The following is a 14849-nucleotide window of genomic DNA, read 5'->3' on the forward strand; positions in this document are numbered from 1 at the left end:
TTTTTCCCACACTGCTGCTTTTAACCATTTCTCCTCTCGTCTTAGGGGTTCACAATTAAGTGAACTGGCTGTATAGATTTAATAAGGAAGGGCAATATGTATCAAATAAAATTCTGATTCTGAAGCAAATTTCTGTCTAAACACTTCACTCTCTGAAACAAATGCAGAAAGCTGGATTTATTGCTTGCTTAAGTCAGGCAAGCAGATTGCTGATCTTACAGGGTTTTGAAAGAAGGATGGAATTCAGGGATTGACAGATTTTCAGAGATGAGAGTGAGTTCATGTCAGCTGTAGAAGAATGGTAACTCAGGTGAGATTGTTGCTGATTGGCTGACCTTCGGAAGCATGTTTCCTGGAGTGTGTTTGTTGCTGTTGGCTGACTTTCAGAAGCAAAAGCCTTTCACTGATTGGTTGGCTTTCAGAAGTAGGTTCACTGAGATGAGTTGACATATATTGATTTGTAGGGTTTTAAACTTGTTCTGCTGGATACCTATTACCATGGTTATATAGATTTGCCAATGATCTATTAAATAGATTTAAATTTAATTCTAGTGTTTATTTGTTACCATCTATAGTCAGCAAAAGAGAGGAAGACCCCCAGTAAGATGGATTGACACAGTGACTGCAATGATGGGCTCAAGCATAGGAACTGATTGTGAGAATGGTGCAGAACCGGACAGTGTTTTGTTCTGTTGTACACAGGGTCGCTATGAGTTGGAACCAACTCGATGGCACCTGACAATAACAACAATAGAGCAATTACTCTTCCTAGAAATGTGGGAAATTTTTATTCTTAATGAGTAGATATTATCCAGGAAAAGGGAAGGGATGTAGTTAGGGGATAGTGGCAGGAGAATATTTTAGGGCAATGGAGTAGAAGGGTTAAAGGCTTAGGGACCTGAAAACACATAGTATATTTCAGAACTGCAAATATTTTGTATTAATGGACATAAAGTGTTTTTTAAAAATGTGAATTAGTATTAGGAAAATTTCCTGAAAATCAGTTCCCTGAAAGGTAATATTATCTAGTGAATGATGCCTTGGAAAGTTCTTGAGTACCTTAAATTGAGATGTATCAATTAACCTTAGTTTGTTTCATTCATGCATGAGCAGGGGCAAGGCATATGTCCATAAATAGAAAAGACCTATTTCAGGGAAAGCTGCTTCTGAGTTTGTTGGTAATGTGAGACACTCAAAAATCGACATTTATGTGGTATTGATTGATAGATTGGTGGTGTTTTCAGAGCTCTTTTTTTGGTGAGTTGGTCGTTCAAATAATTGGTCAGATGTTGAATTAGCTTTTAGTGACTGATGTTACACAAGTGGATGTGTGTCTGTATGTGTTTGTAGATATGTAGCTGGGGAGGGGAGCATCTGGAGGATAAGAGGAATAATATAAACTGATGTCAGATTATAAAGATATTCCGTATGTAATATGTCATATTTAAGAACTGGACTTCATTTGAAGGCTATGGTGAACTATTGATGAGTTTTTAAGTAGTAAAGTACCATGATTAAGGTTTTACAAAGTTTGGAGAATGGGTTAAAAGTGGTGTACGGAGATGGGGAAGAATTGTTGAAGCAAAATGATGGTTAAGAGGCTGTACAGTACTCTAAGTAAAAGATGATGGATGCATGAATTAAATCTGTGACAGTGGGAATGGAAATACATATATGGATTCAGGAGTACCATATTTAGAATGTAGAGTTTAGAGGACTTGACTTTTGAATGGAGGGGTGGGTGAGGGCTAAGGCAATTGAGTAGTTAGTGTCATTTATTGAGATGAGTAACATATGAGGAGGGATACATTGATTGGGAAAGAGGATGACTTTAAGTTTGGTCATACCGAGTTTGAGGTGCAGCTCTCCAGGAGGCAGTTTTGTATTATGGTCTGGATCTCCGAAGTTTGATTTAACCACGACATTTGGATACAGGACGGCGTCCCCAAGTCCACCCTCAGATTTGATGATTTGCTGGGAGGACTCACAGGACTCAGCATATATTTGTGCTCCCAGTTATGACTTATTACACAAAAGGGTACAAAGCGAAATCAGCAAAGGAAAAAGGTTTATGCGGGTGAAGTCTGGAGAAAACCAGGTGCAAGCTTCCAAAAACCCTCTCCCAGAGTAGTTACACAGGATACACTTAATTCTTCCAGCAATGAGTTGTGACAACACCTGTGAAATACCATCTACCAGGGAAGATCATTAGGGACTCAGTGCCCAAAGTTTTTATTGGGGCTGATCATGTGGACACCCTCTGCCTGGCGCATAGCAAAATTCTAGATTCCCAGAAGGAAAACAGGTGTTCACCATAAACCACATTGTTAGAACAAACACTTTAAGCATAGTGACCCACTCTTATCTCTTCTGGGAATGGTGGGAATCCTGAAATCTAAGTTCTCAAATACCAGCCCAGGGCCAACCTAGCAAGCAGGGCTTTCTAAGTATAGCAGTCTTCAGGTCTGCTATGTTAACTCTTGTGTGTATATAACTGAGGTCATGAAAATGAACGAGAATTGGAAATTCATCAATTCCTTGACACCACAATTATAAACTGGCCTCACTCCACACAACCTTCACTTTCTCCCATGTAAAGCTTGATCCTTCCCTCTGCTTGAGTCCTAGCTGCTCCTGCCTCTTGAGCATTTTTTTTCCCCCCATCAGCTATTCCCTTTCTCTCCTGTCGTTGAACTCTTCTTCTCTACTGGCTTTCCCCCAGTAACATTTAAACATGACCATATCCAGTTGAAATTTTGCTGGCTGGGTGGGAAGAAAGACTCCAAAACAATGCAGCTGGGGGAGTTTTTGCATCTTTCACTCTAAAATGTAAAGTATATGCCTATTTTGGTCAGACAACAACGTTATAGCGAGATTATATTTGTTGGTCCACAAATATTTTCACAGTGTTCTCCAGAATGTTGTCATAGTTAAAATGTAATTGGGGAGACTGAGCTTCAGTGGCTTGGAAAGGTACTATTTTAAATATATTAAATTTTTTTCTTAAATATTTTTTTCAAAGCATTTTTATGGCCTTGGATAATTTCTTTTAATACTTGGACTTGTAGGCTACAAATTTCTGGAATTAATAAGCTATTATTATTTTTTCAGATAACTGCAGCAGTTCAGCAGTGTGTTCAGTACTTTGAATTGTGTGAGACCATGAAAGCTGATGAAATTTTGAGACATTCAAAGCTTTGTGGTAAATGTTATTTTCTTTATTACATACCTTTAAAAATGGTAAAAATTTATTAATAAAATCGCTTATTTTAATAGTTATTGGTAACATGATAAATTAGATCACCTTTGCTAATGATACACAATATTTTCCACAAATTTTAAAGATACACCATAATGATAATTATGTATAATAGATCTACTTTTGAAATTATAAGTCCTACTGATTCTTAACCTTTGTTTAGTTCTTCAATTCATGCTAGGGTATGTTTTCTAGTCTGGTATACTGTAATAATATACTGCCCATTCGTTCCTCCTCTAGTATATCATTCCCTTAATCCACTTTGCATTTCTGTGGCAGGAAGATTCCATAAAATATTTTTATTATTGGATACCTCCACCCAACCCTGTGATTCCCCTCTGCTTATCGTCAGTCTGAGCTAAAATGTCCTTAATGTTTCATAATATGTCCCTGATCTCTCTATTTATTGTCATCCCTAGTTATTAAGTGAATCTTCTTACTGTCAAAGTCTCCTGCATACCTATGCTTATACATCTTTTTCAGTTCTGTTCCTATTGCCCCTACTCATTAACCTTTACACTGATATGTATCATATTTATCATGCAAGAATAGACTTCATTTTAAATCTTTCAAGAAGACTTTTCTACCTATTCTGAATTTTTATTGCTCTTGTGCTTATGTTACACAACTTGCCATGCAGATTTGATTTTTTTATCGCTCTTTTATTTTATCGTATTTGCTTCTCTAAGCAAATAGTTCTTTGAGAGTATGAAGACATCTTATAATTTTCCTTATCCTTGGGTGAATTCTTTATATAACTTAAAGCAATGAAAACAGACAAAGACCAATAATTAACAGGTTTCAAAAGCTAGTGTAGGAGGAGGAAGTCCAGAAGCCAGTATTTATTCTTCAAGAGAAGGGACAGGAAAAGGATACATAAATTTACATAAGTTATCTCAATCACACATTTATAGTTTTTCCTAATTTCTTGATATTAAAAGGCTATATTTAGCTCTCTTTTTTTTCCCCCCTCCTAGCCTATTAGCCCTTCATGGCTTTACTTTCTTCCTTATCTAATGAAGATCGCAGGTTCTTTTATCATATCTTTCAAAATTCTGGCTCTTTCCTCTTTTCTGATTTTTCTGCCTGCAGTTCTCCAACTTTATGTCAGTTCAGTCATCCATCTTCTCTGGTACTCAGATAATTCAGCAGAGAGAATTTATGATGTAGATTGACATTGCAAATATGTATTTTCTAACCTCAGCTGCTCCCTTTGTGTTACTTTGGAATATTCATAGAAGTTCTCTCTTCAATATTCCCTAATAGCTGTGGCAAGCCTTCCCAAGTCTCATCAAGTCCCCTGCGTTGATCCTGCCCGATTCTCTCTACTTCACTGAGAATAATGGAAGTTGTCTAGTATGAACTCCCCAGACTTTCTGCTCCAGTGTATACAAATGTATCTTTATATGTGTGTTTCAATGTCCTCTTTTTGCTAAAATGAAGAGGCATCTCTTCTGTTCCAGATTCGTCTATCCATTCTCGTGATTCTGTTCCTTTCTGTTTTTTCCAGAACCAGGAGATTACTTGACTAGTTATTACATCTCCCTTTTGATTGATAACCTTCCCCTACATCCTCTAAACCTGTTCATGTGTCTTTCGTATTGAAAAATTGTGCAAATTCTTGCTCCTTATTTACCTTATCTTCTAAGTATCCTATATACTCTTCAACCCTGTTTCTTTACCTTCTATTCACTTTTCAACACACAAAAGTGAGGCTTCTCTTTCTTTTACTTTATGATGTTCCCATTATCAACTTCTACTGTGTCCTGTTCTCATTTTATAGCATTTGACTCTGTTGACCCTTTCTCTCTTCTTCATGATACTATTTTTTTTTTCCCTTCTATGCCCACTTTTTTTGTATGCTTATTTAAAGAGAAGAAAAATTCAGCATATTCACAGATATTTGAGTTAGGATCTTGAGAACATTTTCATCTGTTATTCTTTCATTACCTACATGTAATCCCTGGATAAGGCACATTGATTCCATTTCCTTAAACTTTTTTAAAAATGCTTCTTCCTTTCTCCATTCTTTTTACCGTGCGTTTGTTCATGATTTTTAAGCAAGTCCCCTTGTTTCTAACGTTGCCTTTCTTCAGTCCATCTTTTACGCTGCCATTAGCGTCAGTTTCCTACAGTGCATATTTGATTGTTACTCTTCTGCTCAGAACACTTTAATGCCTACCCAACTGCCTCTATAATAAAGTCCAATTCCTTCTATGGTTAAGTATTCTGTGATCAGCCCCTTCTACTCTCTAGGCTAATGTCTCTCCTGTTTGCCCTCCCCATGTTCTGGCCATACCGTATTTGCCATACTGTGAATCGAAAGCCCAGTTTCATGCTTCTTATTGATTTTTTTTTTTATTTTAAAGTTTTTATTATGGTGAAATATATATAACAAAATATTTCAACTATTTTACATGTATACTTCAGTGACATTAATTACATTATATCCCTTTCCAAATTTTTTGTCACTCTTAACAAAAACTCTGTACTGCTTACGCTTAATTGATTCTTCATACCAGCAAATAGTTTAGGGTCTTGTATAAAATAGATGGGGCCCTGGTAGCAAAGGTTAGGAGCTCAGGCTGCTAACCAAAAGGTCGGCAGTTCAAGTCTACCAGCCACTCCTTGGAAACCCTATTGGGCAGTTCTACTCTGTCCCAGAGGGTCCCTATGAGTTGGAATTGACTCGACCGTTCACAACAACAACAACATAAAATAGGTACTCAGTAAATCTTGAATGGATGGATGAATGAGTTAATGAAGGATATATATTTTAAAGTGTCTATTTTTAGATATCCTAATTTCATTTGCAAATATGGTTACAAATATGGTCTTTTGGAGTATTAGCATTTAATTGGTAGAATTAAATATATATAGTAACTAACATTTTCTATTAACTTTCTTTCCACCTTAACTTACTCTTGAAGTCCCTTTTGATAATGACAGATGATAACTTTGACAATCTTATGGTATTTATTTTAGAACGAACACTCATACATATTACACTTTTCTGAGGGAGGCTTGCCAAATTTTATGATGGCTTTTTTCCCTCAGAGATTTAGGTATAAAAGATCTTAGGTAATTGTAAGGAAAATAAATAAATATATCTTTTTATTTCCATTTACAGTGTCTCCATTATAGATTGTTACCTTGTTTAATATTCAGAAGGGGATGAAGACAGGTACTGTAAAATGTAATGGCATTGAAATAAATGTTCTTGTCTACTTCTCTTTTAAGGGAATAAACAGAAAAATTTCTATTACTCGGGACAAGAATTACAATATATTTATTTCATTCACTCACTGTGCCTTTTAGGAAGGTTATTGATCTACACACAAGGCAGAAAGCTATTTCCTATGAAGTTGAAGAATAGAAAAGGTAAGTGCATTTAGGAGAAATGAGTATATTCATATATTATATAATAACATGTTCGTAAGATTTTTAAGCTATGCTTCCACACATGAGGTTATTATTGTAGACAAGTTGTATAGACATGCGATGTATATATTTTTCTGAGAGCTAACCACATAAAATTAACATGATGTATACTTTTAAAAATTCTTCTAGAAAGATACTGTGACATAGGGCATTTTTTAATAGAGTGTGTATATAAATTATATAAATGCTAATTGAGTTCAGTCATCCCATTTCTATGGATTATTAAAAGTTAGAAATTTGGCATATTCTCTTTTAGGGTACGTAGCTACATCCCTTTTAGTCCTGACTGCAGGGACAATCTTTATAAAAACTCAATCATGTAGGTGAATGGCAGCTCAGTTAAATTTTTCTAAGTTGTAAGTGTATGTTAGAGACTAATTTTTCTTTTTCTTTTTCCTTTTTAAAGATTTAGTATCCCTCACAGATCTGCTGGTTCTGTTTACCCAGCTTATCTATTATTCACCAGGTTGTCCAAAGACAACATCAGCTGCACATTCAGGTAATTCTGCTTCTTGTTTAAATAGAGAGATAGAAAACATCTGGAAAGTGTTGAAATATTCTATTGTCTAGATGTTTCGAGTCACTGATTCAGTTTAGTAAATAGGTTTCATGAAGATGCAGTATTACTCGTAAGAAATTATATTGGTCCTGGAAGTAAGCCATGAGATTTAATTTTGCTCATTGATATTTTAAGATATTCCTAACTTATTACCTTTTTATTTATAATCAATTTCACTGAGAATTTTAATGTTGTTCTTTTTAAATATCAGTGTGTTCTCATGAAACGATATTAAAGGAAGTTTGATTGAGAGCTACTAATGTGTTCTTTTTTGCTTCTCTCTATTCTGTCTGTATACCTTCCTGCATATTTTGATAAGCTTGCTTGTTTTGGCTGACATCCAAAACTTCAATCTTTATCAGGGTTTTTTGTTTTGTTTTTGTTTTTTAACTGAAGGATAAAGCAATAAACTTGCTGTTTTCAGTAAAATACCTTTTAGTCTTATAGCTATTGACTGGCTTATAAAAATGTTTTAATATGCTAACATTTAAAAGATAACTTTTACATTTTTCTTTAAATAACCAATCATTTTCAAACTAAGGAGTTTAATAACAAAACACTTACATAACCCATAGAGTCATAACGTTCTAAAACTGGATGCTACTCTAAAAATACTGGCACAAAATCTGAGAAGATCTCAAGTGGATCAAATTAAAAAATGATTTGGGCCATACTTTAGTGCTATAATACGTTTATCAACTGTTGTTGCTGTGTGCCATTGACTTGATTCCAACTCATAGCAACCCTATGTGACACAATAGAACTGCCTCATTGAGTTTCCTAGGCTGTAATCTTTATAGAAGCATATCGCCAGGTCTTTCTCCTGTGGCGCCACTAGGTGAGTTAGAACCGCCAACCTGTCAGTTAGCACCTGAGTGCTTAATTGTTGCGCTACTCAGGCACCTTGTTTATCAATTAGTAGGTTTTATCTATGCAGTTATAACAGGCTATTAATTCTAACAGTGGTTCTGAGGCTGTTTTCTGCCTGTATAGCATTTGCATGTGTGAAGTACTAGGTTAGGTTCCCTTGCCATATGTTTCTGCAATATTCCATGCCTACTTTATCATAAAAATAATCTTTGTTTAATTATTTGTTAATGGCATCTTTTGGACATTTTAATCTTATTTAGTCCTCTGTCTACAATGCCTAGTACAGTATCTGGCGTAGAGTAGACAATAAATAATAGATGATTAGATGAAAGACAGACCATATACTCATCAATAATATCTCTCATTGCAAACAACGTTTCTCATCTGGAACTGGTTGAAAATCATGGAACTTCCTTTTTCATTTTCTTTTTATCGAGTACTGGCTTGAAGCCTTACTGTGTTCATGGAGTACAGAATATTATAATGTAAATTAAGAACTTTGGTGCTAGTCTTTTCTTGGTATATCTTACTGGGATAACCTAACCTTAGTCACATTACTATGTTTTGTTCTTTAGTTTCCTCAATTATTTTTGTGGGGACATTATGAGGTCAAATATCTGAAAATACATTAATTATAAAACTAAATATTATTATATATATCTTTCAGTGACTTTTCCCAGTGTTACATTTATATGTGTCTATATGTTTTCCTGTATATATTTTAAAAGAAAATCTTTAAAACGCTCATTCTTTTCATTGGTTTTATAGTAACAAGAGAAGTATACTAGACTCCATAAAAGTTTCCGCTTCTCTGTCTTCTGTTTGGTCACTGATAGTCTGGTTTTAATGTCTATGGTTCAATTTTCTGCTGGGTTCAACACTTGAATACATTATTTAAGAGAAGAAAGAAAGTGAAAACAAAGTGTTTTCTAGGAAGAGAACAGAGTTGTGAGTTTGCTTCAAACCACATCCTCAATGTCAGGCAGTAATTTAACATTAAAGAGTGAAATTATTTTATGTTCTTGTCTTTTGACATTCATATTTATTGTCATTTACTGCTTTTGATTAACTTGAAGATATATTAAGATAACTGATAGCCCTTAAGGTTCAGGTTATAATTTTGGTAATACACCACCCTTTGGAAATTGAGTTGTGATTTTTGAACTATTTAATTGACCTTGATGTTGAACTTTTTGGGACAGCAATATCTAAAGCATAAATAAAAAGTACTGAGTTTTTAATGTTTTAAGTTTTCATATTTAAAAATGCTTTTCGTTTGTCAGAGAATTACTCCCCTGCAAGTATGGTCACTGAAGTTCTGTGGATACTTTGTGATCAAAAAGAATGTGCAATTGAATGCTTATATAACAACACTGTGATAGAGGCACTTCTTCAGCCTATTCATAATTTAATGAAAGGAACTGAGGTTGGTATTATTTACTAGAGTAAAAGAGTCTCTCTTAACTGGATGTTAGTGAATATTCAATGGGACTTTATTTCTAAACTTGATATATTTGAAGTATTACTTCATTACAGTTTATTTCCATATATGAATGTATTTTATACTGATATAAATTTTTATTATAGTTAAGTCATAGTTTATGCAGTCAATTGATTATTAGTTATGACATTGTGGGGGGAAAAAGTACATATAACCTCTTAAAATTTTTTTCCAGTCAGCTTTAGATCTGCTGATGTGAAGAACTTAGAAAAATTCTATTCTACTTTATTAGAAAGCTATTTGTCTTGCAAACTTAATAAATCTTGTGAATGTTTTGTTATTTGCTTTAATGGTAATTTTATAGCCTTTGGAAATATGATTATTTTCCTAAAGAGCCAACTCTGTTTCATATTAAGAAGAAATAGTATTACTTTAAGGAGCCCTGGTGGCACAGTGGTTAAGCACTTGGCTGCTAACCGAAAGGTTTGTGGTTTGAACCCACCAGCCACTCTGTAGGAGAAAAGACCTGGTGATCTGCTCCTGTAAAAATTACAGTCTAGGAAATGCAATAGGGCAGTTCTACTCTGTCCTGCAGGGTGACTCTGAGTTGGGATTGACTTGACGGCACTCAACAACTGTATTACTTTGCAAACAAAGCTTATTTACAATCCCAGTTTTGAAATATGTGTCTCTCTGTATACATTTTCACGGTATATTCCTTTACATGATATAATTTAATCCTCACAACTGAGGCTGAAAGAAGTGACTTGCTCAAGATCACACATTAACAAGTGACAGATTTAGTACTGTGACTATAAGCCCTGCTCTCTGGCTAATATATCCCTCTATTTCTATGACTTCTGGGAAATGACTTTTAAAAGCTCATTGATAGGCTAAAGGTTTTTGTCTTTCCATGTAGTGTTTTTACTAGTTTCATTTCCCTCATATCCCTGTCTCTTCATGGGATGGGCAACTGCCCATCCATTCGTTCTTTCATTAGTCATCACTTATTAAGAAAACACATTTTAAGCATTTATGTGAATGTATAGTACTAGGTTTGGAATTCTGGGAAATTTATAAGTGAATATGATTATAAATTAGTTTGATGCTCTTACAGGCAACCTTGGGAAAATAAGCTAAGCAGAGAAGAAACAAATACAATTTATAATATATGGCATAATAGAATGTTGTAGTATCAATAATATTGTGAAATGTAAATCATATATTGGAGCTGAGAAATGTCTTGCATCATAGTTACTGCTTGTGTCTTTACTTTCATATCTTTAACTTTTTATTTTCTTTTGCATATTCTCGTTACCTGTGAATATGCCCAAGTCTGCTTATAATTGGGATGGGTAAGCTCTTGATTACCCTATGTGCATCTTTAGCTACCATCTAATATCTGATCTTTTTAATGATCAAGCTTTGTATTAAGCTTGGTTGTTGTCATTACTGCCTTGATGCCCTTGCCCCTTAATAATCTTTCAAATTATTGCATTATGGTGCTGCTCTGATTGCCATTGCCCATACCTTCCTAAATAGCTAATTAGTGACCACTTATCAGACCAGTATTTACCTAATCTTTAACACAGTTGACAACTTTTGAAATTCTGTTTACTTGACTTCCATAGACTTATTCTTTCTAACTTTCTTTTCTTTCCCTTTCTGAACATTTTTTTCTCAGTCACTTCTGAGGGTGCCACTTTCAGGCCTCTGGGGAGTTTAGGAGGACTTGGTTCACTTTTCTTTTCTCTCTGTATGCGTTTACTGGTTAATTTTCTCCATTAAATGAATTAGATGTACAGTTAACTCCTAAATTTAGATTTTTTTTACTCCAGCCTTGTGTGTAGCTGCCTGATGAACACCGTTTTGAGTTATTCCATGAGCAAATCAAACACAACATTTTCATAGCAGTAGTATTTTTCTGCTCCTGGTCCACTTCTCTGAGCTTCCTTCTGTTTCCCTCTGTGGTATGTAGGGCTGTTGGCAACTTAGACTCTTTCTTCGTTCTTTTCATTCAGTTAGTAATTAACACCTGTAGCTTGGTTTTCCTACGTATCTCTGAAATCCATTTATCTCTCTTAATCCCTACTGCTTCTGCTTTTGGTTAAGCCTCGATAATTCTTACTTGGAATGTACAATAATTTCTTTCTTTGCTTTTCTACTTCCTGTTTTTCAGCTTTCTAGCCTGTACTCCATATTGCCACCAGGGCTGCCACATACTTTCCTGCTTGTTGCTTGCTGGATAAATCTACCTTTTAAGTTGGCATTTGCCAAGTTTTCTATTTTCTTGTTCTCTATCTATTTTTATTACCATGTACTCCAGTTATAATAGACCATTTGCATTCTATAAAAAAAAGTTTTTATATCTCCATGTGTTTGCATACTTTTTCCTCACCTTGGAAAATCCTAAACTTGGCCTACATGGAAAATTCCACTCTTCAGACTATAGATTATTTCATGAATATTTCATGAAATTTCCTCCCAATTCTCCCTCCCAAAGTTAGATAGTTCTTTCTCTATATTCCTACATTATGTACTTCTTCAATTGTACTTATATTATGCTAGAATTATTTATTCTTGAGGTTAGGACCAGACCTCTGACACATAGTTGACATTCAGTATCTAATTTAAGACATTCAGCATTGTACATTGAGCCACAATCATATCATTAGCACTGTGCTGGATTTTGGGAATATAGAACTGAAAATGAATTGCCTTTAAAGAACCTACTCTAATAGGGGAGTAGGTTTTGTTTTTGTTTTTAGAGAGAAGGAAAGCATTCTAGGTAGAGAAGTATGTGTGTGTTTAAAGATATTTAGTGTGAAAAGTAAAAACTGGCTAATATATTAAAGTTCCTTCTCCAGGTGAATATACCTAACTCATAATGCTAACCCACTGAATTTATGAGAATGTATTACTTGCAAGGTATAGATACACATTCAGATTTATTATAGAGAATATGTACATTGACATCCATCCAGGTACAGGTAAATACAGGTCCTAGAAGGAACAGGAAGTATAGTAGACTTAGGCTTCTTTATGAGCTCCAGTATTAACATGACTCCCCAGTTTTCAATATTTGCTTTGTACTGTTTTGATATACATTGGCAGAGGTGTTTTAGTATTTCCATTTAAAACCCAAAAGCCAAGAAATATGATTGATTCAGCGTATATTTTCTCACAAAGTGACATCATTGGCCACAGGCTAGCCCATTGATTCGTTCACTCGTGACTGAATCATCTGTGGGAGGGGGTGGTTTTCCGTATAAAGGACAGTGGTACGTTATACATTATGTATAATATAATTTGATTGGATATACAGGAGCCCAGTGAGTGGGCAACAAAGGATAAAGTAGAAATAAAGGAGCAACTGCATTTGTCAGCAGAATTATGTATAAAACTAACATGAGCTGCAGTTCTCTCAACCATGTTAGTAAACAATAACTGATTTGAGTGAAAAATATGTATTTATTTGCCTCATCAACTCTGCTGGTATGAGCATATAGTCTAAGGACACATTTAGTTCATATATATCATTTTACAGCCAAACAAATCATTAAATTTTTTTGCTATGGTAATATAACTTTATTAAATGACAGTATCACACCTGAATTTTAGTCTGTGTTATGTAGCATGTCATAAAATTATATGATTTTTCTTGTTATCTTTTTAATGTACAGGCTGCTTCACATTGCTCTGAAACAGCTTTAATTCATGTAGCTGATATTTTGGCAAAAATTGCATCTGCAGAAGAAGGTCTTATTTTACTTCTTTATGGAGAGAATGTGAACTCTTCCGAAGAAGAAAAGTATGTACCTACATTATATAACTTGTTGTTTTTTTAAGTGTATTTTCTCTATTTGATTAAAAGTTTCCAAAATGTCATGTTATGTATATTAATAATGAATATCTGGATCACTGTTCCAGTTAGGTTTCCTGACCAGCCACCAGTAAAATATTAGATGACCTTTAGAAGATTGAAGGAGTAACCAGGAAGGATTAGACCTAGATGTCCATAATTTCAAAATAAGAATAGGAAGGTCCACTCTAAGTGGGACCTTTTTTGCCCCTCGTTACTTGCTTCCTTGGACTTTCCCTTTTAAACTTTTGAAGCTATACATGATTGATTCATTCAAACCACACAAAGCTGTACAAAGGATAAGTTAACTATTTCCCCTTCTTCCTTCTCTTCCCTCACCTAGTTCCATTACCTGGTTTAACAGTGGTAACATTATAATGTAAGTAAAATGTACCTGATTTATTCTGTGCTTATAATGATGCATCAAACATATATAGATATTTATAGAATTTTAATCTACCCTTTGCTAAAATGGGATCATATATACGTTACCTTCATTTTGCTTTTTTTAAAGGTATAATCCTGGCGTCTTTCCAGGGGAGTACAGAATTAAAAAAATATTTTTAATAGCTTTATAATACTTTTCGGTATGGATTTATTTTAATTTATTCAAACATTTCTCCTACTAATGGGCGTCAGGTTGTTTCTAGGTTTTACCTTCATTAATAGCTCTATAATAAGTGTTGTTTCTCAAATGTCTTATTACTAGCCTTTTTTTTTTTTTTCTTTTTTTTTCCTAATTTCAATAGGACAGATTTCTGAAAGTGGTATTTCTGGGTCAGAGAGCATGTACGTTTTAAATTTTGAAATATTGCCAGTTTACTTTTCAAGATTTCTTCTGAGTCCTCCTTGTGCAGTGGCTAAGAGTACATATTCTGATTATAGGCATAAGCAAAACACTGGAATCATCTGAAATGTCCAGTAATAAGAGGCTAGTTGATTAAATTATGTTCATACAATGGAGCACTAAGCAGATGTAAAAAGGAATGAGGAATATTTCTGTGTACTGCTGTGGAGTTATCTTCATGATATAATATTGTTAAGTTAAAAAAACAGACAGAAGGATGTTTATAGAATGCTACCTTTTGTATAAGGGAGGGGGATATGGAAAAATAAAACCAGATTGAATTATATTTTTAAAAAATGAATAATGGAAGGATAAACTGAAAACTAATAATAGTGGTTACTTTTAAGGGAAGGGAAAGAAAAATGTGGAGAGGCAGGTACGGAAGTTAGATGCCTGCGATTATACTTTTATTTTTCTTAGATCTGATTTTGGAATTGTGTAACTGCTTTACATATTTGAAACAAAATTAAATAAAAAATACAAAGAGTCACAGTCCTTAAAAACTGCACACAAATGGAAATAAGTGAATTTAAGTGTTAAGCTATCAAGTTAGTGATATATCTATGCAGA

General features: G+C 34.3%; 1 protein-coding gene across 7 annotated transcripts in view; it reads left to right on the plus strand.

The window, feature by feature from the left end:
• The window catches only part of TBC1D32 (TBC1 domain family member 32), a 286304-nt gene that overhangs the window by 106106 nt on the left and 165349 nt on the right, over positions 1 to 14849 (plus strand). For all 7 annotated transcript variants that reach the window (XM_023737184.1, XM_023737181.1, XM_023737180.1 and 4 more), the window contains 5 exons: positions 3112 to 3202; positions 6500 to 6640; positions 7107 to 7199; positions 9413 to 9555; positions 13254 to 13381. In XM_023737184.1, the coding sequence (XP_023592952.1) occupies positions 3112 to 3202; positions 6500 to 6640; positions 7107 to 7199; positions 9413 to 9555; positions 13254 to 13381 (596 nt within the window). The remainder of the gene's footprint in view (positions 1 to 3111; positions 3203 to 6499; positions 6641 to 7106; positions 7200 to 9412; positions 9556 to 13253; positions 13382 to 14849) is intronic.

This window comes from Trichechus manatus, unplaced genomic scaffold (assembly GCF_000243295.1).
Source record: "Trichechus manatus latirostris isolate Lorelei unplaced genomic scaffold, TriManLat1.0 scaffold00098, whole genome shotgun sequence".
NCBI classification, from domain to species: Eukaryota; Metazoa; Chordata; class Mammalia; order Sirenia; family Trichechidae; genus Trichechus; species Trichechus manatus.